This window comes from Panthera leo, chromosome B1 (assembly GCF_018350215.1).
Source record: "Panthera leo isolate Ple1 chromosome B1, P.leo_Ple1_pat1.1, whole genome shotgun sequence".
Lineage (NCBI taxonomy): Eukaryota > Metazoa > Chordata > Mammalia > Carnivora > Felidae > Panthera > Panthera leo.
In genome coordinates, this window is record NC_056682.1 from 198483619 (window position 1) to 198508489 (window position 24871).

General features: G+C 41.4%; 1 protein-coding gene across 2 annotated transcripts in view; it reads right to left on the minus strand.

Annotated features, from left to right (window-relative positions):
* Positions 1-24871, minus strand: part of STX18 (syntaxin 18) — a 119486-nt gene that overhangs the window by 79201 nt on the left and 15414 nt on the right. Inside the window, exon 1 of one of the 2 annotated variants that reach the window (XM_042936908.1) lies at positions 8101-8177. The exons of the other annotated variant lie outside the window; for it this stretch is intronic. Within the exon in view, the coding sequence (XP_042792842.1) occupies positions 8101-8118 (18 nt within the window). The 5' untranslated portion in view covers positions 8119-8177. Of the gene's footprint in view, positions 1-8100; positions 8178-24871 lie in introns of those variants that run through there. 2 annotated transcript variants of the gene reach the window in all.

Consider the following 24871-nt stretch of genomic DNA (forward strand, 5'->3'; position numbering starts at 1 on the left):
ACCCTCACCGGCCCCCCAGGCCCCGGCACTGGGCGGGGTCGAGCAAGAGTGCTGCCGATCAGTACTCGCCCCGCCCCCCACCCCGCTTTCTGTGCCTGTGCAGATCGACTGCATTTAAAACAGTAAACAACTCGATTATCGTGGTATCACTAATCCCAATTTTTTGGCTCAACCTAGGAATAATTTGCTATAATACCGGGTGAAGTGAGCCTTCAGTTTCCTCATCTGGAAAGAGGAGAGTCAGGTTAATCCGCCTCTAAGGCTCTGCTGAGTCCTAACGTTTTATATCTTACCTGTCATAGTGCCGACACCCTGGGTGCAGGGGCCCACGGGGCACTGACAGAGGATTACAATGTAACGTAGCTCCTTAAAGCTGTTCAGCTGTTACTCATCTTGTTTTTCCTGGAGCAAATCATGAACAATAACTCTGCCAATTGGAAATACTTAAATACAATTGCCATACTGTTTTATAAAAAGAAAGATAGGATTTACTTCTGGTATTTAAATACACAACCTAGCTTTTGAGTCTCAACTCAGGCTCTATAAAACTAGATGCAACAGCTGGAAATTCTGATTCAAAATTACGACTTCACGGAAAACCAGACGCTCCATGGAAGATAAGGTTTCCTGGAGAAGTGCAGCATTGTTAGAGGCCATCAAAAATCTGTATGAGATTTTCTTCAGAAAAACAGAAACCTCCAAGATACTACTGAGCATTAAGAATCTGCACATTAACAGAAAGATGAAGCCGCCAACCTGCAGGTCACGTTCCTTAGCAGCGATACAGCGAATTTATTTGATGCGCACACGTACAGCTCTTACCCTCCAGCCGTAACAGGCCTCAAAGTGTATCTGCAGGGTAACTCAAAATCACTGCATGTACAAAGAACACAAAATGACAACACTATTGCTTTTAATCCTGTGAAAATTACGTTAGGTTGAAAAGTACTAAAAATACCCTAAATATTATTTCAGCAGCAAATTCAAGCTTACTAGGTCAAAAACCTTACATGTAAACACCACTATTTTCATTCTTGAAAATTAAAAATTAATTTCATAGCATATAATACCGTTCAGGAACGAAAACATTGTCCCTTTTGTATCGTTTCAAAGGAAACTGAAAAGGTTAATAGATCTGAAGTCAAGTTTTACGTAAACATTTTACATGAAAGCTCTCGCCTGAATCAGGAGAGAAAAATACGGCTCTTTTACTAGATGCCCGGAGTCGAGGAAACCGTGAGTGGCAAAACAGCTCACGTGCTCACACACGAGTCCCAGGAGGCCGGGGGCGGCCACCCCTGGGGGTACGGGCGGGACTTGCCAGGGCACACCCGCACACACCTGTAAGGGGGACCGGTGTCCAGGCCCTCGGCGTCCACACACACTCGCTCCCGAGGCGGCCCTGCCTGGGGGTCTGCTGAAACCCACAGCCCCCCGGCTCTGCTTTCCCATGCGCCCTCCACAAGCACCTCTCCCACTTTGTACAAGAAGGATGCAGCCGTCACCACACCTGAATCTAACCATGGGACACCGTCCTACATGCACATAAACACGTCTAGCGAAGGAAACTTGGAAGTGCGGGGTGAGCTGAGACCGGGAGTGGCTCCGCTGACCAGACGAAAAACCCGCTGCGGCTCTCCGGGCACCCAACTTTTCTCACTAAACTCGATGAAGGAAGGATCGCACTGAGCTGTCATCCGACAGGTTATTTTTTAAAGTTCCGAGGGCATCTGGGCATGTCACTCAGAGGAAAATCAAAGAACTGCGTGCAGTGGCTGTGCCCTAACAAACTCCTTCCATTCTTCTCCATTTATTTATGCAAGCAACGTTTCTTAGCTCTCATGTTGTAGGAGATGAAAAGGAAGAACGCAGTGGATATTGGACGCTGTCATAGCCTAGAAAAGAGCTATATTCACCCACCTGCACATGATCTAGTTAAAAACATCTGTTGCCTTAAGAGCTTTTAAAATTTTTATTTACTTTTGAAAGAGACAGAGCATGAGCAGGGGATGGGCAGAGACAGAGGGACACAGAATCCGAAGTGGGCTCCAGGCTCTGAGCCGTCAGCACAGGGCCCGACGCGGGACTGGAACTCACAGACCGCGAGATCATGACCTGAGCCGAAGTCGGACGCTTAACCGACTGAGCCACCCAGGCGCCCCTTACATGCCCATTTTTATTGCACAGAGGTATGAGAGAGTGATCAAATGAGTGATCAAAGTTTCACTTTAAAATGTCGTTTTATAATATCCTGGAAATCATAACCTTTCAACTGAACTTACAATGACAAATTATAGATGTCACCTTGAAATATAGGTATGTGTGTGTGTGTACATATTTTTGTGTGAAAGAATTTTTCAAATTCCTTTTAAAGGATAAATGAACAAAAATGCATAAAGGTTTATGGTCTGGTGGGGTGAAGAACACTGAACATATATAATTACACACGATTAAAATTCTACGAAGCAAACTCATAGGGAGACTATGAGCATAAAACAGAAGTGCCCAACCTAGTCTGGGGTGGGGGAGGGCCATGAAAAGTAAGCCTCAAGAGGACAAGGATTGCACCTGTCTTACTCACTTTTATATTCCCAGGGTCTAGAATAAACGACTGAAGGCAATGTTTGTGCTAAGAAATAAATAAAAATAAGGAATTGGCCTGGCAAAGACAGTGGAAGGAAAGGTGTTTCAGACAGAGGGAGCAGCATACGTAAAAGCTATGCGGCAGAGAACATGAAATGTTCAAGGAACCAAGCTGAATCATATCAGGCTCACAATCTGTATTAGAGATTTTTTTTTTTTCCTAAAGAGGTAACTGGAAATTTTTTAATCAGGGAAGTGATATAATCAGGTTTATTTTTTTATATATTTATTATCTCTCAGGAAAAAAATATCTGTTGCTAATCAGGAAGAAAGTAGTCATTCATTCATTCATCAAATATTAACTGAGTGGTATGTGTGTCAGACACTATATTGGGCACTAGGATACAGGAGTAAACACACAAGGAAGCCCTGCTAGAACTTGCAATGTATCAGAAAGGATTTATGTTAAAAGAGTGAAGAGAGAAGCTAATTGGGAGACTAAGAGAAAACGCGTACTTGCAAATCATGGCTCTGACACAGGACGTGTGCCCAGAACATATAAAGACCTCTCTCACGCCTAATACCAAGAAAACAGTGCTCCAGTTTAGAATGGGCAAAAGACTTGTACAGTCACCTCACTAAAGACGGCAAATAGGCACATGAAAGATGTATTGCGCCATTAGCCATTAGGGAAAGGCAAATTAACACGCATTATCACTACACGCTTTCTAAAATTGCTAAAATAAAAAATGCTGCCAATACCAAGTGCTGGTGAGGATACGGAGCACCTGGCACTCCCACAATTGCTGGTGATAATACAAACTGGTATAGCCACCGTGAAAAACAAGATGGTAGTTAACTGTTTTCAGTAACAGTCTATCGAGATAGAATTCATAGGGCATATAATTCCCCCATTTAAAGTAGGCTGTTCAGTGGTTTCCAGTATGTTTACAAGTTGTACAACCATCACCCCAACAAACGTGTTTTGTTTTCCCCATACCTCCCCAAACCCTCCCAGCCTCAGGCAACCAATCTACCTCCCCAATGTCTACCAATCTATGTCCCTGTGGATTTGCCCATTCTGGACATTTCTTATGAATGAAATCATACTATATGTGGCCCTTTGTGACCAGCTTCGTTCACCTGGCATGTTTTCAGGGTTCACCCATTTTGTAGTAAGGGTCAATACTTCATTTCTTTTCCTTGCCAATAATATCAATTGTATCTTATTTATCTATTCATCAGTTGATGGACATTCGGATTACTTTCGCTTTTTGACCATTATGAATAATGCAGCTAAGAACACTTGCGTACAGGTAGTTTTCTTATAACATTAAGCATATACTCACCATATGATCTAGCATTCCCACTTTTGGGTACTTGCCCTAGAAAAATGAAATTTATGCTCACCCAAAAACCTGTACACAAATATTTGTAGCAGCTCTATTCATAATCACCAAAGACAAGAAACAGCCCAAATGTCCTTGAACAGGTGATGGATGGCCACAGTACCTCCATATGATAGAATACTACTCAGTAATAAAGAAAGAACTATTGACAGATACACACACGTCTTGAATGAATCTCAAAAGGACTATGCTAACTGAAAGAAGCCCATTTTAAAAGAGTTAGATGCTATGTGATTCCATTTACACAACATTCTTGCAAACACAAAACTACAGCAAGGGAGACCAAGTTGGGCAGAGGGGGACAGGGAGACAGGTGTGGCTACAAAGGGATAACATGAGGGAGTTTTGGGGGAGTGATGAAACTGTCCTGGATCCTGATTATGAAATGGTTACCTCAAAAGAGAATGCGTGTGTGTGTGTGTGTGTGTGTGTGTGTGTGTGTGTGTAATGTTAAAAACCCACAGAACTATATAGCAGAAAGGTCAATTTTACTTTCTATTAATTTTTAAAATTTTACATGAAAAATTTAAAGCTATGGTTAAGAAAAAAAGAAACTAATGGAAAGACACACACGGACTCTCCCAGCATCTTATGCTCCAGCTTTGGATAGTAAGCGTTCCTTAACTGCATGCCCATCATCACCCATCAGTCACCGTGCCAGAGAGCTGATCTCAGAACAAATGACTTTGGCCATCCTAACACAGATGGACAAGGTATTCTGAATCCAAATGTGGGTGTTTTTGCACTTAAATACTAGCATGCCTCCCATAACTGCTTGGGATAATTATGAATCATTACTAAATAAATCAATCACAATAACACCCCACCTAGAGTTTAAGACACAGGAATGCCTAGGTGGAAAGCACCTGATTTCAGGACTTTTTGCCCAGGGCTCATATCCTAAACCACTACTGATTTTTGTTTTCTGTGTGTTCAAGATGTCTTAAGTCTGTCAGGTGGCCTTTCCATACTTCCCATTTAAGCTGCTTTGGAAGAAAACAGCCTCTCTTTGGACCCCCCCACCCCCCTTCTTGCCTCTTGTTTATGCTACATAGCCTATATTTAACTTTAGATGATACCAAACAACTTCCAAGTTTGAAAATCCAGGGTTTTGGGTTACAGTGAGAAACACAAGGAAACATCACTTTAATTATGTAGATTTTATATATGAAGTTTATTACTCTGAAGCAAAGACTGAGTCCAAAACTTCAGGAGGTGGCGGGGGTGGGGGGACAGAAGGGGAGAGTAGTACACCCCAAAATGTCAGGATCATTATTCTAAAATCAACAAGAAGGAGTTGGGGCACCCAGGTGGCTCAGCCAGTTAGGCGTCTGACTTTGGCTCAGGTCATGATCTCACGGTTCGTGAGTTCGAGCCCTGCATCGGGCTCTGTGCTGACAGCTCCAAGCCTGGAGCCTGCTTCGGATTCTGTGCCTCCCTCTCTCTCTGCCCCTTGCCCGCTCACACTCTGTCTCTGTCTCTGAAAAATGAATAAACGTTAAAAAAAATTCTAAATCAACAAGAAGGAGCTGGTTGGTAACCAAAACTGAATTGAACTTGGGAGTCAAAAGACACCAATTTGAATGATCATGGTTTTGCTTATAATCTAGTCAGACTCCAAACAGATAATAAATAATAACCATAGTATGTTAAAAATAACATAATAAACAGTGTCAGTAAGGTATGTTAAATGGTGATAAGTGTTATGGGGAGAAAAAAAAGTAGTAGAGTAAGTGAAGGGAAATCAGGTAGAATATGGGGAAAATCTAGGTTGAACGTGGGGAAAGAGGTGAATTCTAATTGTAACGGGTGGTCAGGACGGTCGCATTGAGAAGATGATGTGTAAGGACACGTTTGAAGGAGGGGAGGTTAGCCACAGAGTTAGCCACACAGATATGTGGGGAAAGCATTCCAAGTCCAGGGAGCAAGTCCCCTAAAGTTCCCTAAAGGCCCAAAGACAGGGATATTCCTAGCATGTGTCTACTAGAAACCTCCAAGCAGAGATGTCAGGCAGGTAATCAAACAGAGAGTTGGGAAGAGAAGTCTAAGCTGGGAATAAAAACTGGAGAGTTACTGGAATTCAGATAATAGTGCTGTGAGGCTGGATGAGATCATCATCATCATTCTTTGAACAAATATTTAATGAGTGCCTGTGTGTCAACTCTGTGCCAAAGAGAGGGGAAAGAGAGAGAAAGAAACTCAGCCTCACAAAATACTCCACGGTTCAACTCTAGTTTAAACAGAGCAATTGAGGGGAGGCCAGGGGGAAAGAAACAGAGAGATAATCCCCAGTCATGGTTTTAAAAAAAAAAAAAAAAAAAAAAAAAAGGCCAAAGAAAATTTAAAGAAAGATTTAGTGTAAAATGTAGGTTAATACTAAATCTGATTCTTAAAAAAAATTTTTTTTAACATTTATTCGTTTTTGAGAGACAGAGAGAGGCAGAGCATGAGCGGGGGAAGAGGCAGACAGAGGGAGACAACAGAATCCGAGGCAGGCTCCAGGCTCTGAGCCCTCAGCACAGAGCCCGACGCGGGGCGCGAACTCACAAACTGCAAGATCACGACCTGAGCCAAAGTCGGTCAACCGACTGAGCCACCCAGGCGCCCCGTTACTAAATCTGATTCTTAATCTCGGTGTTAAACTGCAGGGCTCTCTATGCGCAAAGTCTCAGATCATCACTGACACTGCTCATCAGCCTGTTCATTGAGAAATCCACGAACGGGAGTCGGAACGTACCTTCTTTCTGAAAGTTTCAAAGAGGAACTTTGGCTGCCCAACCCACGTAAATACAGATGCTGGCTGTGCCTCCCGCCAGCAATGCTAGATCAAGGCTGTTCCAAGACAGCGTTAGGTTTAGTTCCACATATCTGAACTTTTCTTTTCATCATAGCTGTTCATAAAAATGGGTATTTCATTCCTCCTATATGAGCCGAATGTGGACCTCGAGAGGTATTTTATTTTATTGTTTTTTAAATGTTTATTTATTTTTGAGACAGAGAGAGACAGAGCATGAACGGGGGAGGAGCAGAGAGAGAGAGGGAGACATAGAATCCAAAGCAGGCTCCAGGCTCTGAGCTGTCAGCACAGACCCCAACACGGGGCTCGAACCCACGGACCGTGAGATCGTGACCTGAGCCGAAGTCGGACGCTTAACCGACTGAGCCACCCAGAGGCCCCTCAAGAGGTATTTTAGAGAAGGCAGCATAATTTTGATGCAATACTAACAGCGACTCATGAGTGAGTGGGCTTTGCTTCAAAAGTTTGAGTTTGGAATATGTTGTTTAGGAACCCAAGAGACAACAAATGTCCATCCGAACCTGGGTGGCAGCTGAATTAACAGTCCCTCTAAACCCAGGGGATGGGATATCTGTACATGAGGTCAGCTATGTGCTGGAAACTCTGTTCAATGTGGGACTGAAATGTGTGACAATAACCAAACTACACTCACGGTTTATGTATACCACCAGGTTAGTTCAGGTTCTCTTGAAAGGAAACTAATTCTAGCTAACTTTCAAAAAGTGCAGAAGGGGAGAGAGGTACTGAATGATGCTAAGGTTATTCAACATGTTGGCAAGACGGATTAAAATTCAGGGATTATCAACGTAAGCCCCCTGACCTTTTGAGCCAGATAATTCTGTGTGATACGGGAGCTGTCCCAGACACTGCAGGATGGTTTAGCAGCCTCCCTGGCCTCTACCCACTAGATGCCAGCTACAGCTCTCTAGCTGGGACAACCAAAAATGTCTCCAGACGTGACCAAATAACCCCAGGAGGAGATAAAACGGCCCCCAGTTGAGAAGCCCTGGTTTAATGAAAAAAACACGGGAAAGGGAACGACTGAGCCGGGCCTCTGAAACCACTGGAAGCAGAGACTGAAAACACCTTTGATTTCTAAGTCCTTTTTCTCTGCATTTTAGCTCCATTCTCAGCAATGGACACATGGCCACCAAACAGCTCCTGAGTTATGTTCGTTAAAATCTAGGCCTCTGAACAAAGAATGAGTCTCTTTCCTAATTCCAATTTTTAAAAACTCCTAGGGAGGGATTCCGATTGCTCTGATTTGAACCTGGTCTGGGACCTGGAGGGGAGGGGGTGAGGGGGTGTTACCTGGCAACACGGCAGCATCCGCTGAAACCACCAGTTTGAAGTCAGAGGCGGGATCAGTTCCCAAAAGGAAGAAGGTGCTATTGGTGATAAAAGGTGGGTTTGAGGACAAAGAAAAAATAACAGGTATGTACCACAACCATTTAATATTGGATAATCAGCATAACCACTACAAATAGCCACGGTTATTAACAGTTCTTCACAATATTGAACTGGATTTGTTTTTCTAGATTCTAGTTCTTCACAATATTGAACTGGATTTGTGAGTAAGGTACTCTAGGAAGCATTTGAGTCTACTGGGAGACCATTATTAATTTTTGGATAAGTGGGCAGAGGACATAATATCTATCCTATGCTCGGCTGTTTTGTCACTGATGTATTTTAAAGTGAATTTCTGGACGGTACATTTAAGAAATCCACAGATGAAATCTGGGAATATTACTATTACTATAATATTACTGCCCACAGTCAGACATGACAAAGGACTGACGGTTGGTATGCTTTGTGGGTTACTAACAAAATATACTTTTAACATGTGACTCTGCCTAAGTCAACGGAAGACCATGATTGAACAACCATTGCCCAATTTGTGGGCTAACAGAAAACCAAATGTTTGCCTTGAAACTTTCCAATTGGGTTCAAGAATAAAACCCAGGAATAAGATAATATACACATCAAAAGGACATAATGCATTCAATTCAGAATTAAATGAAGAAAACAGTCTAAGTTAAAAAAATTTTAAGACTCTCCCAAAGACTAAGAGGAGATAGGACAGAGGAAATCCTTCCTGCTTCTCTCATTAGCAACTCCCAGAAATTATCTTCTGTGTTCATTCAAGAAGCACTTGCCCCTCGAGTAGAGATCGGGCAGGGGCGGGGCAGGGCGGGGCGTGGGTATGCTAGCCTGAATCACAAATCTCAGCTTTGCCTCTCGTGGCCAGAACTCCTAAGGGGCTTTGCATGCATCTGTGATCTCCACAGAAGTAGGCTCGAACACCTGATTAGAACCTTATCTCGGAGGAAGCACCCTTTATTGGGCCACAGTTAAAGGAAGGACGGAGAAAACAGTCTAAAGGTGTAGAGGAGTCCTTTCAGTCAGCTTGATAGGAGTTGGGCCTAATGGTCACAGCCCTCTCTGTTCTTGGCTCTGGGCTATAGTTGGTTTTTGGGGCTACAAACCCCAGGGAGCAACATAAAGAATTCATAATATTTTCGAAGCCCATCACTGGATTACTTAAATACGGCACCTTGGAAATCTCCAAAATCCCACGGTTACTAACAATCACACTTCTTCATTTTAAACAGACACCCAACAAAAAGGAATAACCAAGATTCTTCATCCTCCAATGGGGAAAAAGTGGCCCCACACTTAACAGCTTCACTGCCAAGCCAGAGGTCAGGAGGTCTCCTTGCTAATGCAGTAATAATGTGCCAGTTGGCTGTGATCAAACAACCATAAAGTTCTATCTTTTCTTATAAAAGACTGATGTTCAATCATTGCTTTTACAAATGACATGATTTCTCTCCACCTTGGAGAAAAGCATGCAAATATGTGAGTCAGTACTGGAGGGAAAACTGTAAGATTCCACCTTCCACCGCGGGGGACAATCCAGCCTAAAGAGAAATGATGGGCAACCCTCAGACTTCAAAAACCACGAGGCCAAGACCTGTACACTATGACTTCACTGCATCAAGCAGCACCCCGAAAGTGTTCCACAAATGTACACCGAGCGATTACTTCTGCAAGGCTTCTCCATGAGTCAGGAAGACTCGTAGATACACAAATCAGAGCAATGTTTCTCAATCTTCTCACTACAGATGGGAAAGCAGTTGCATAAATAATATCGCAAGTTAAGCAATCAACTTGTCAAGCTCGGCAACAGATAGTACAACTTCAATGGAAAACAGACTTCATGAGTCAAATTCATTTTATCATTGTTCTCATTTTTAAAAATTTACAGTAAGAAATAAAAATGTTCTTTCTTTCAGCTATTTGGTTATGGTAAAAAGAGACAGAGAGAGAGAGAACACTGAAGTGTTGTTTAAATGCGATTTCTATTAACTTTTAAGGATCCTTCACTCCCAACCTTTCAATACTAAGGACCCTGAATGGATGATCCACTTTGTCTCTATTTTTCAACACAACCATTTATTTAATGTTAATCCCTTTTATTTAATCTTAATACCTTAGGAAATGGCTTCTCAACTCTTCACTGAAACTATTCTCTACATGATAACCGGCTGGTCTTTCCTCTGTTGCATGATTCTTAACCGATTATTTAATCAAAACTCCCTCTTCCTTGGGATCCATGGTATTCTAATCTGTACCCTTTACCCTCTGAAGGCGCACCCCAGGAAGAGTCCTGGCACCTGGCTAAAGGAGCTCTTTTTAGCACCTTTCTCCCTAAATTTGACCTGTGGAATTCACAAACGTCCACAAGGCAGCATATGCAGGAAACACGGCATATGTTTTGTTGGGTGAATGCACCGTTGTCTTAGGAATGTTCTCCTCCCATACTCACTGTTCAGTATTCAATGACCTCACTCAGCTTCAGCCACCCAAATTACCCCGGCAACTCCTTAGTGTTTTCTACTACTTTTGCCATTATTGTTATATATAATCAGGTATGTTTACATGTGTTTATTTGTGGATGCCTATCTTTGTGGCCCAGCGGCCTTCTGTGGCCTATATTAATAAAAGCTAATATTTATTGAACATTTACTATGAACGGACACTACTCCTAACTATTTTTGTAACAACCCTACGAGGCAGGCACTTAAAACCCCCATTTTACCAAGGAGAAGACTAACACACACAAAGGTGAAATGACTTGCCTGAGTTGCACGGCCAGAAAGGGCCAAAGCTGGGGCTTGAAATCGAGGCAGACTAGAGACCAGCATCTCTGTGTGCCACACTCACTGTATGTCTTTACATTGGCCCATTGTTTTCTTTTAGATGATGTACTTGGTGGGGTACCTGGGTGGCTCAGTTAAGTGTCCAACTTCGGCTCAGGTCATGATCTCAAGGTTCGTGAGTTTGAGCCCCACATCGGGCTCTGTGCTGAGCTCAGAGCCTGCAGCCCGCTTCCGATTCTGTGTCTCCCTCTCTCTCTGCCCCTCCCCTGCTCATGTTCTGTCTATCTGCCTGTCTCTCTCTCTCTCTCTCAAAAATAAATATTTTAACAAATGTAGATGATATACTTGTCAAAGGCAAGCACTATTTTCTTCCCAACTATTCTCCCGGTGCCCAGTAGAGCGCTCGGACAAAAATAAGGTATGTTAACTACACGAGTTCAAGATTTATACTTTGACTGCATTTCTTTTATTTCTTTCACTTGATTCACTATATTCATTCAACAAATAAATGCTTTTTTCATTTCTATTATGACCATGTGCTATAGACTGAAAACCAAACAGGATATGGCCAGTGCCCTCAAGAAGTAGGGAAAACTAACAGTCAACATTGCAGTTATAACAGACATAATTACAGGCTGTGTCATTTCGGCCAATGAACAAACTAGCACAATTTTCTATGGGTCCAGAATGTATATAAAAATAAAATTTATAAAATATTTACAAAGAACTTTGATGTACCGGGGGGGTAGGGTGACGAAACCCTGATCTGAATTATTGTCCTGCCACTTTGGGGCTTATGGTTCCAGTCAAATCAAGTTGGGTTCTCTGAAGCTCATGTCTCTTACTCATCTATAAAACAGGGAGGCTTTCCTAAAAGGACTGTTAAAATCAAGTGAAAATGGCAAAATGGAACATTTTTAAGAAACGCTGGCTATTATACACATACTGAGACCTCACATGAGCCCCATAATAGCACAACCCTTTGTCAACAGAGCAGAAAGCAATGTCCTCAAATATAAAAAACATGATTTCTCCAAGACTACGTTCAGTTAAGTACAAATACTGGGCAAGTGCAAGTATATAAAAAAGAAGGTGTAGTTTGGAGCAGTAAGGTTTCAAAAGGAATGGATCATTTTTTTAAAAGAAGAGTAATTGGCTGGCTGAAAGGAAAATGGAGGGTGTTGAGGACGGGGCATCACCTGTCTAGAGTCATCTAGGGAAATAAGACCTATATGATGAAATGGCATAAAAGGAAAAGGAAAGGGAGAGAAAGACTAGCAGTGGGGCGCCCGGGTGGCTCAGTCGGTTGAGCATCCAACTCTTGATTTTGGCTCAGGTCATGATCCCAGGGTCGTGGGATCGAGCCCTGCGTTGGGCTCCGTGCTGAGTGTGGAGCACTTGAGGTTCTCTCTCTTCCTCCCTCTCTCTAAAATTTAAAAAAAAGCGGGGGGAGGCTTGGATGATCTTTAAAAAAAAAAAAAAAAAAAAGGGATATAGTGACCAAGCCAGGGAGAAAGGGCAAAAGGCAGACAGAGAGTCTATCATTCAGCCAACAAGGAGCAAGTGCTTGCCACAAGCCAGGCATTGTGTCTGATGCTGGAATACAATGGGAGAACATAACACACGTTCAGCCTTTGATCTGAAGAAGCTCATAGTCCAGTGGGAATGGCATAAACAGGTTTAAAAAAAAAAATACAAAAATCCAAACCGCGCGAAGCACCATGAATAAAGTAGCATCAGGGGCCCACATGTTATGTACGAAAGGAGGACCTAGGAGGGAATGCAGGTCTAGGAACTGGGTAGACAAAGAAGCAAGAACGTTTTTACTGAAATCGGGTGAGGGAGTAAATGAGAGGATCCAAGGGGCCTCTCAATTCCGTACTTAAGAAGACTAATCCTTCACCTTTTCTGTGAAGACCCTAAGAAGCATGGGGATGGGAAGGAGGCAGTTGCTGTCCTACTTACTGTTCTTGAGCAATTGTCTCCTAGATCTATAAAGCATAAGGTGTCTGTAATCTTTGGGTTTCACTTTCCCAGTGTAATTCTCAGAAAGCACATCCAGGCCACCAGGTAAAACTACTTCTCTCCCCCATGACAGATTCCTTAAAACGTCCAAGGACAGCAAAACCTCAATGAACACAACTTAAAAAAAAAAAAAAAAAAAGAATGTGGCATACTGGGAACGGCCATAAAGTTCCTAGAAAAATTCATGCTCTAATATGCAATGATTACAATCCAAGAAATACCTCAAAATGTGTGCTTCCAATGCTAACTGGAAGGTGACTGACCTTAATACCAAGTAGTGGGGGAAAGGAGCACTGACGACTGCATAAGCACTCTCAAAACTGCTCATCTTTCTGTTCATCGTGTGTTTTAAGAGAATCTTGAATGGCCAAGATTCCTAGATAAAATGTCAATGTTTTGAACTGGCCATGGCATTTCAAATTCTCACTCAAAGATTCATCAAATCATAAGCGAACTTATTAAGAGAAACGGTTTGAAGGGGGTTTTCAACACTACGCACTGAATCTCACAATGGATACCAGCCTGATGAGCAAATGTAATAAAAATGTGTAAGGAGAAAAAAACCTGTAAGACATATTTGATAAAAGAGAGATGTTTTAGCAGCAGTCTACATGCATTTTTAAAAACATCCTATCCAGTGTGCAAAGCAACTGAAAATTACCTGAACTATAGTTTTCTAAGCTGAAGAGGAAAATAAATTATTTTTCCTAGCACATAAAGAAGAGTTCTAGTCAGCAGCAATATTTTAAGGGCTACTTAAAAAAAAAAAAAATCTACTCAGGGTATAATCCCCTCCCCCACCCCGCAGTCTTGTCTCCAGTGCAAATTATTGATTTGCAGGCATAAGTATTCAGAAAACAAACATCTGATTATAGCATAAGGTATTGCTGATACAAAAGCCTTTGTGATGAGAAAACGCAAGATCTCAAATCTAAGAAGGTAAAACACCAAGTAGCAAAAATGAATCTTTTAGGAACTATCAAGCCAAACAAAAAATAAAATTAGATATAAATTCAAGTTTTAGACTGTGGTCAATTGAGGTCTAGACAAAACCCTATGTTTGTTCACTGCCTAGTCTCCAGTCTGCTCCAAGTTTGAAAAGGTAATTGAACACAGTCTATAATTACTGGATTAGACACAGATGGGCTCTGTACATTTCAGGGGGAAAAAAGCACTGTTTTGATTCATTTTATGATTGCCTGTAAGGTCAGACTTTTCAAAATGTACTTTCATCTGTTAAATGGTTTCTCAAATTCCCTGGGGTATATCTTCAATAACTGTGATGTTTTAAGCAATTTGGGCCTATCAGATCCTGTCTTTGAATGTAACTAGCTGCCCATTTTCTAGTATTATAAATGTGCATGTAGGTTAATTGCTACATCTCTTACATATTTTCTGAAGTTGCAGTTTTGGGGGAAAAACTGAAAAACTGTACCCCTTTTCCGACAGGAATTGATTATGTTGGTGGAGATTTCCAAAGCAGGGGGAAAAAAAAAACAACTTAGGTATTTGATAATAAATGATTTAGGGTCATCTAAAGACGATGAAAAATATTTTCTACCTGACTCAAGTGAAAAACAGAAACAAGGAAACATCAACTTTTGGACAAAAATTGTTAGGCATAAAGTTTAGATTTCTTACAACTGAATAATGTATAAAACATGAGAACACATGCGTGACTCAAATCCTATGCATTTTTATATAATAACTATAAATGCCTAGGACATATATTGTCCGTGCTAACACAAAAAGGAAAACTATTTCCTAATCTAAAAGAGGAAAATACCTAAACATAGCCTTCTATATCACTTACAATTGGTGATGTCGTTATATAGCAATGTATTATAAATTCAGAGTGGAAAATAATACCTAACTTGGAGAAATGAGATTTTGGGTCCCTTTAGGGTAGTGCCCACCCTATTTCCAAACATCTCATATTAAAACAATTTATTCAGTAGAGCTAGACATGAAATTTTTAATTGTGAAAATCTGTGGCATACCCAACAGCTTGGGTTGAAATGCCAGAAAAAGTCTTCTTTGCTTAGTGTACTTAGCCACAAAAAGCAGCTTCTCAGGCTCAAGACTCGGTCAGAGGAGCCCCCACTCCACCACACTGCCCCCAGGAAAAGCTGTAGAATATTCCAAGGACGGCTCTGGACCAGCGGTAGCCAGGCTGCCAGCACATTCTTCATTTCATTCCTACTTTTCGTAATGTCACGGTATGGTATCACATTCTACCTTTTTAAATCTCCTTTCCGATTACAGCTTCATTTTCTACTCCCCAAATTCACTTCAGTTAGCTACCCTGTGGTCCCATGACAATAGAAACACCCTAATACCCCAAAAATTAAGACGACAGTGTAGGATAAGGAATAATTCCATAAAGGTTTTTTTTATATGTTTTAGGAAGTCAGTTTTGTGTGTTTTAACAGATAAGGAGGAATTTAATAATAAAAATTTTTTTAAAACCTTAAATTGAAATTCATGAAATTACGCATGTAAGCAAGAAGTCCGTATACTCAGAAAAAGATTTACAGTCATGTAGTAAATTTACTGACCCTCTGTAAGATGCATGAATGTGATCTACTTTTAAGTCATCTCTATGCCCAACGGGGGGCTTGAACTCACAACCCCGAGATCAAGAGTCACACGCTCTACTGACTGTGCCAGCCAGGTGACCCGAATGCGATCTACTTACAACCTCCTCTTCTCAAAAACTAAGGAGTTTCTAAATCACACAGACGACCTTGTGTTTTTAAAAACACTCTAATTTGAAAAGGGAAAACTGCACAAATGTTTATATCACTATTTACGTAAACACGGCTATCATCTACAAGTGGTCCTATAAAATGTTGTTGCAAATATCACGATCTCACATGTACTAAAGAAGTGGTTTAATAAAAAAATTAAATCTATTATATATTTGTTATATCCTTATAGAAAACTGCTGCTTGTGTAAAGCTGCTTCTCCTTTACATTTCACATATATTTGGATTTTCTTATAACAATTTGCTAACCATAAGATACATTTGTATTTAAATGACTAGAAGCTCAGAGTACAACGTAAATGCTGTAGAAAATTATTAACAATTTCCGTCCGTTTTCCCCATAGAGCTCACACACAAAACCAAGATAATATCAGAATAAGGCACTTGTACAAAACACCATGACAGAACTCGGCGTCGTTACTGTGTGTTTTATACTTTCCTTCCTAAGGGTGTATATAAAAACTGACAGCAACAAGTCAACCAAAATGGTAAAAACTGCCAAGGAGGGAAGTTTCTTTAGGTAAATCTATTTGTGAACTTAAACATGACTTTCACAAGACCGGTTACCGAAAACCGTGCTTTAATGTAGATTATAAACACGCAACAACTTAAGAGGTTTTTTGAAAACAAGATATACATGCTATAAATTAATTCCGTTCTTCTTCCGTTCCTCCCTCCTTCTCTTCCTTTCTGCCATAATTTCATTTCCAAAGCCACAGAAAATATATTCTGAAAACTTATAGCGTGTTGAATTTGATGTGTGTTATTCTGCGTTGATGCCCGAGTTTCCCCTGACTCTAGCTCACAAGCATTTTGCTCACATACACATGCACTTTACTTTTTGACATTAATGTTTCAAATAAATTGCGAGCTTAAAATCATGAAACTGACTATAAGAACAAAAGCCTGGAAAGATTTCTTCCTAGGCTTTCTCAAAAAAGGCCTTTCCTTTTTTAAACAATTTACATGATGTTTTATGGTCCTTTTAGAAGAGAATTATAGTAAATGGCACTCCAAGTGGGTTGTGTGAACCCACAAACCACTCCTCATAAAAACTGCTATAATTTTCCAGGACAGGGACAATAAAATATCATACATACGCCAAAGCTAAATCACGGTGTGACCACAGTAACAAACACATTATTTTCATGAAAATTAAGCATGATAAAGCTAACAAAGAGATGACAAAGAAGAAAACTTCTGACGGCTTTTCCTCAATCTACTTAGTACTTACACAGCGTTTACAGAATTTTCCTCCATTTCCTAAATGGCTTGAAATACAGGTGCTAATCTAGTACTCAAGTTTTTATGTGTCGTTCATCTGTTTCCAATGAGATTAAGAAAATAAGTAACTTCAACTGCAGCTCAAGGAACACTTTAAGCCAACCTACCTACCTAAAATTATTAACATTTTTGTTTCTAATCAAAAGTTAAACTTTATGGCAAGTTCTAAGGAAATTTTGAGGAGATGCATTTCCCATTTCAGACCACTAGGGACCAATAAGTGTCTTCCATTCCCAAAGGAGTAACTTCGCAGTTGTTAGAACTAACACCCTGCAACCGTGAGCAGCAGAACCCCCTTCCGAACAGAACCACACTCACTATCTGTAAAGCAGAGGAGACCTGAACACTGGATAGAGAAAAATGGGCTGAACGAATGAGAGTTTTAAAGGATGAAAGTTGTCCAAATGGTGCCATTTGTTAATCACCATCTACCCTGAAAAACTTCCCAAGGTCCCTTTTCCCATGGTGGAATTATCAAACATTGAAACTGAAAAAGAATATAAAACCATGCTTTTCTGACCTGGGGGTGGGAAAGATGGTAATGCCACACTGATACAGAAAATAAAGCCTGCCTAATACAATTCACTGGCGCTGATCACAGCAGCTTATTGCTAAATCAGGCATAGTACTGAAATTAGGATCGGTAAGCCAAGCCAAAATATCTACAAAAGAATCTCATTTACAGAGAGTTATCTTATGATGCAATAACCACGGTAAGAAGAAACAGCATTTTCTACTTCAATCTGTTATGATTAATTCTGGTTAGAGAGAACTATTTAACATATTTACAACACTCCTTTAGAGCAAAACCTTGGGAGAGAACTGGAATGAAATAGTATAAAGCCCTGAAAAAAAAACCAGATACAAACCTTAGTAGACCTATTTTACTGCTTTTTAGATTCTTAGCTAAAATGGATGGCTCTTTCTAGAGTAACAAATGATGCTAAACTTTATCCAGTATTTTTGCACATAGCTCCAAGCTCCCAACTCTTTCCAAAAGGCCACTATAATTTGAATTTCAAATTTCTAGGAGAATATGGCAGTGATTCCATTAACTGCTAAGACACTGAACACAAATCTGTTCCTCCTTCCACAACCACACAAAATATAAATAAGAACAAGACAATGAGTTAGAGAACAAAATAATACACTGAAACGTATACTTGTCAAATCCTGTCATATAAAAGTGGACATTTTTATATGAAAAAATATTTTTGCTCCTAAATCAAACTTTAATAGGACACTTACAAATATTTATACTATTAGATACAAAGAACAAATAGTCACATTTAAATAATGTGCTATTAAAAATGAATTCATTACTCTTGAGCTTAGATAAAATTCTGTATGATAAAATATGTCATTGTACTCGTTCAGACAATGCAGTGAGCCTTTGTTTGTGTTTATTGGAAATGCCTTCCATATTCTGAGGCTCCAAATCAGAGCTTCCCTAATGGAATCTGCAGAGAAAAAACACTGATTCCAAAAAGAAGACTGTGCAAACAATACACAGTTCCAAGATAAATAAATCTATCCAAACCAACTACACTGTTCTTCCAGGTTAATCAAAGACTCCTGCCCAGCGAAATATATCTTCCAGAGAACATAAGATGTCCGCACGTCAAAGGCTTACAATTAAAATGATCTTCAGAATTTAAATTTTTTCATCAGCCCAAACACAACAATGAACAGTTTATCTAGTTGTACAAATAGATTTAAAGAATCTTGGAAGATGTCAAATACATTCAACTCATCCTACAAAATCCGATCTGACTCCTCCTCTGTTCACCAAAGTCGACCTACCCACCAAAGCCACCCCTCCACTCTGCCCACCCCACTCCACTGCCTTTACTGGACTCTATGCTATTTGTCTAATATGGCAAAATCCTTACAAGCAAAAAGAGATTCACTGGATCTCTTTTGGCTCCACGGCCTGGTTTCCTTTCAGTCCACCTCACTGACATTTCTTTGGCCCCACAGCACGGGGGTACAAGCCGATCTGCATGGCTGGCTACACGGACATTTCACGAAGCCTTTACAATTGACCACACAAACACAATACCACAATGTAGGTCAACTTGTGCACTCAAATACCAATGTGAAACTTATATGGAAGTAAAGTATAGACATAAATCTGAAAGGGTAGAATTCCACCCAATGATCCTAAAATTATTTCAAGGAATCAATCTCCAAGAATGCATCATGAAATCAGAAGAGCCCAGTTAAGCTTTAAGAGGGGGAAAAAGAAGAAAGAAAGAAAATGAAAGACTTTAGAAGCGGCAGCAAAGGTTTCACCAATCATTATATCATTGAGAGGGCTCAAACTACAGATGAAGTTAGAATACAGAAGATTGTAGAGAGGGCATTTAAAATTATTAACTGATCAAAAATTTGTAGTTGTCATTAAAAAAAAAAATACAACTTAGCAATTCAGTTCAGAAAGAAGAATATCCCCAGGAACATACACATCTGTTTAATATTACAAGCCAACTGTCAACATCCTAAGTGAAGTTTTAATTTAATATTTTTTCTTTCTTGATGTTTTACCTTTAATCAATGCCTCATGAGAGTATCAGCTTTCTATAAGAAACTGTTAAATATAAAGAAATGTTATTGTAGCATGTTTATAAAATCATAGTTCGAGAACTTTTTATTTTTCCAAAGCCTGACCACAACTTAATTATCTGCAGGACATTCCAGGCTCACAATTGCAAGCTCCAGTTCCCAAGCAATTTTAAACAATATCTACTGTACAGGACAGAGGGTACACAACAGACCGCAACACGGTTATATTTCCAAAAGTCAGCATTAGGCCCTTTAGACATGGTTTTTATTTTCATTAAACAATATTTGTTTCCTCACTAATCATTAAATGGTTTTCATCACTATTGCCCGTTTTCCTTTCACATGCCGGCTGTTAGCATCAGTGTTTGTGTTCATAATAAATAAAAAAGTGACCCACCCGGTTATTTAAAAATGAACACACACGATGTCTGGTTCAACGAGTGTTAGAGATTCGGCAACATACTCACACCCTGAATACTGTTCTATTTTCATCTGGACTCTAAAAAACTTTCATAGAGTAACAGACTCTGTACATACTCCTTTAAATCAGGTTTCAGCTTCATGCCTGCTTATGTTATTGTGGGCACACAGATCTAATCAGTGGTTCAAGACATTTACGTGGGAAAATGGAAGAGGAAAAAGAAAAGACAGCAAGTTCATATTCCTGACCATAATGGAGAGGAGTTGAAAATACTGCCAATTCCTACAGACGGATGAGAAAAGCAGCCTGATTAAAAGTATCATGCCAGTAACTGACCAAAATGCGGGGGAGCTACTAACAGAGCATTCCAGAACTTTACCAAAGACTCTGAGGAAGGAAATTAAAAAGAGAGAGAGAGAGAGAGAGAGAGAGAGAGAGTTGTACGCTATGAGGTATCAGGAACAATTTAAAAATATGTCAAGCGTGGAAGAAACAAAGCTGCTTCAAAGTCAGAGGTAAAATTAACAGGCAATGGAAAAAATAATCCAATAAATAATCTGGAAAATCTTCAAGAAGTCTGATACTTGCATCGTTGTACTGGAACCACCAGAGTTTTCAGACAAGGAAATGATTTAAGTCCAAACAAACTAATTTTCGATTTCGGATGAACTGCCTCGGAGAGACAGAGAGGGATACACAATGCACAGCATGTACAACGTTTATTAGTTTCTGCGTTTATCAAATACTTTATCACACTTCCTACATGCCAAGCACTTTCAAAGTGCTTCGCTCCTTTAATCTTCCAAAATTAGGTACCACTTTACTCCCATTACCCACAAGTCACCCACCAGTAGGTAGGGGAGCCCAGAGTCCATGCTCAAAGCCACCACGCCACAAGCCATCTCAGGTGACATTACCTTCACCAAGGTAAGAAGAGGTCCATTACTGGAGGGACCCACGTGTCTAACTTCCCTGACTCCCCTGGGGCCCTCTTCTCATTATGAAAATCCCCTCCGGCAATTCTGCTCCTTCCTTAAGGCCTCAACCTCCGCCTACGCTCTGATGTCTCCCCATCTGCATCTCTGGCTCAGAAACCTCCCCCCGAGGTCCACTTCTGTATTTACAACTGCCAAATATGTGTCCCTTGGCTTTTAAGCAGGCACCTCAAATAACTATAAAACCGCACTCATTCTGGCCACCCGCCTAGTCACCCACAATTAAAACCTCGAAGTAGTCTAGGACCCACTGGTTTTCATCTCCTACATCTAACAAGTCCCAAATCCTGTCAAACAGACCTTGGATCTGTCCTCTGTCCTCACGGTCACCGGCCTTCACTGCGTCTCGAGGACACGCGAAGGCGGTGCCAGCTCAAGCCGTCTTCCTCCTCGCTGCCAGTCCTTCTCACCTCTGCCAAGTCCACCCATGGCCAGCAGTAGGATCTTTCCAAAATCCGTACCTGGCCGCGTCCGTCCCGGCCCCAACCTTTTCCAGTTCACCATGGCCTTCGGGATAATGCCCCTCCCTTCCCGCTCTATTCTCCTTCAAGGCTCAGCTCGAGACTCACCTCTCCTGGGAAGCCCTTCCCCCTTCGGCCCCTCCCAAGTGAAGTGGTCTTCACTTCCACCTCCAGACCCATACGTACTTTGAGAACAGCAATTATCACCACGCACTGTAATTATTTGCCCCTGGCGCTCTCTTTTCACTAGACTATGAGTTTCTCCCAGTATCACTCACGGTGGCCTGCCTGATACCTGGCTGCATTCGTGATGTATGCTGGAGGCTCGATAGATAGCGAGTGAGGAAATGAAAGAATTCATTCTCAGAGATACCCTCCGTTTCAAGCGATATTAAAAATCTAAGGCGGAGTGAAAGGGCACAATCTCGAGTGCAAGTACCTTTACTGTTGGCCACCCATATCCGCCGCTCTCCTCCTCCTGGAAAGAGCTCCCCGAATTTCCTTGGAAATCATTCTTCCCCTACTCTCAGCTATACGAATCGGGTGGAAGGGACACTGCTCCGCTGCAGGGCTGGGTCCTAAGTAAAAGCCAAACTAAGAGTATGTCCTCTCCCCTTGGGGACAGGGATGGATTTAAAAATAGGCTTACGAGTCAATTCCAAGATTCTGATGGATACTACACGGACCGGGCCCCTCTCCTTCCCTGGAGAGAGCAGTATGGGAAGCCAAGTCTGCAAGGACTACAGCTTTCTGGCCAGTGTGAAGCAAGAGCTGGGAGGTGCCCTAAGCGAGATGCTAACACCATGAACGGCAGAACAGAGAGGGTGAGAAAAGCCAGGCCTTTGGCGACACTGTCGTGTCCCCTGGGTCCAGCCACGCCGGAGGTGAAGTCATACCACGAGACTTTTCGAGTGTTGTATAAATCAATACATTCCCATGATCATTTAAGCAAATCTGCACTGGGTTGTCTGTAACCTGGAGCCATAAGGCTGCTGATACAGTAAGGTAGGGTTTCTGGGAAGAAAATCAAGCGACACATTTGAAGGAATGCACAGGAAAACGAGGCAGAACAAAGGGTGAGAGTGGCAGCAAGTCAAAGCTGACAGGCGATGGAAACCGTCAACACGGTGCCCCACACACAGGTAAGAGAGAGACTCAGGGTGCCCGCCATGCCAGGCGGCAGCAACCAGGCCCTCGTAAGGGGTTGCCTGTGAGCCCCTTATGAAAAGAATAAAGTTTTATAAAGAGCTAGAAAAAGAAATAAAAAAATAACAAATGTTTCTTTTTAAAAAGGCCTTTATGAGAAAAAGAAAAGGCTGTGGGATAATTTAATCTGGAGAAAGCAAGTCCTAGAGGCAATTTAACGTGGTGAAGGGTTATTTATAAGGAGGTGACTAAACAGCTGCTCTCCAATTTCACAGGGAAAAGAATTAGAGGAAATTGATTTACATTTCAGTCCAAAGCTGAGGCAGGCAAAAGGAAGAAGTGCTGGAGGGAGAACTGTTAATGACGAAAAAAAAAAGCTAAATTAAAAACTGGGTTTTTTATGGCTTTTAAAAGATGGAAAATCACCTACGTTGATTATTTTAGTTTTCAGTCCAAGTAGTAAACACGTATTTGAGAATGCCTTCTAGTCGTTTACTCACATTCCACGTACCGAATCCCCACTGCGGGCCAGGCGCGGACCTAGGCCCTGGAACACAAAACCAATGACCGAGTCACTGCCCCGTCTCAAGGCTGTGGTGCCGCGAGGTGAAATGCCGAGAAGCGTCAAATCAGAGTCCCACCTCTCCCTCTCCATCCCCCACACCCAAAAGCAAGCGATAGGGTTCGGAGATGGCGCAACGGCACTTGGATGGTTAGGCGACGATGCGATCATTAAATGAGAACCCAAAACGGTACGGCGAAGGTGCCACGGCCGGAGTTCCTTGCTTAATGAGCAAATGCTTTGATTTCAGAAGAAAGAGACTAGGAGAGGAGAGAATGTGCCTTTGAAGATGGGTAGAATCTGAGTAAGTGAAGGGGGGTGAGCCATCCAAGCGAGAGAAACAGCAGGAGCCAAAAAAGGAGGCGAGAAAGCGGAGGAGGCTGGTTTAAAGCCAGCGGGATGACCGAGGAAGTGTAGGGCGTAAAAATGGAAAAGAGGGTAGTACCAGCCTTATAAGGGCCTTTGAACGCTGGCCAAATAACCAAATTCACTGTGTGGGGAGTGAGCAGTACTGAATGCTTCTGAGCAAAGTAACACGATGAGAGCAGCGTTCTCTGCACAGCGGCTGGGCTGCAAGGGAGATGGGGGGCTCAGAATGGTTGCATCATCTCGGCTCAGGCTCAAAATGGCGAGGGTCTGAACCCACATGGAGGAGAATGGACGAGAGCGCGGGAAGCACCAGGCGTTTACTCACTTCGTCCATTTCGCAAATATGTGTGAAACTCCACACGGCGCTCTGCGCTGTGATGGGGACTATCCTGTCCTCTCTCGGGCCGAGAATTAACTGGCTGGGGAGGCTAGGGAAGGGGGGACAGACAGACACAGCTGCAAAAATGGTGCTCGGCGTGGACCAGTGTCTGGTAGGCTCTCATTCCGAGAATTTTATTTACACAAGCTGGAACAACAATAAAATCCCAAAATGTAAACAAGAAAAACCAATCCTCCCAAAATATCACTTCATGTGTATCATGGGAGACACTGATTTTTGTTGCCGGTTTGAGTCATGGAAAAGTATAGAAGCAAATATGCCTGTACTGAGTGAACGGTACCAAGTAATGAAGAGAAAAAAGGCTTTATAAAAAGAGAAAAGATCTTTTTTAGGACTGAAATGTTTCCAGATTTCATCTTTTGACATAACTGAGATATAGTCACAGATTTCCCACTTACCCACAGATAGGTATTTAGAAGCTTTCAGAAAATTCATCACCTCTCCTTGATATCTTTTTTTTCCTCCTTTCCCTTAATTTAATTTTGATTTAACTTCCTCTTGTCACTGCTTGCTTACAAATCACAGCCTCTATGTCTGGAGTCAATTAGGGCTATAAAATACCCCACCACGCCTTCATCTGGGGACCCATTTATATATATTTTCTTATTTCAAGAGGTAGAACTAAGAGCCTGTAACTCCAAAAGTTTCCAATCAACCATCACATTCTATTCTTTGGAAAAGTATGCTTCTCTCCACAGCTAAGAAGACAACATCAAACTACATATTTTGCAAGAGTATTTCCTTCCCACCTGTATAAAGATGAATTGTGCTTTGGGAATTCATTTGCAAAAAAAAAAAATGGGCTGAGTGTGCGTAATAGATGCTTAATAGCAATAACATTAAAAAATCTTTCTACCATTTAAAATTAAATGTAATTTCCTTATTACTTTAATGAAATCCCTTGGAGTTAAAGTATTTAACTG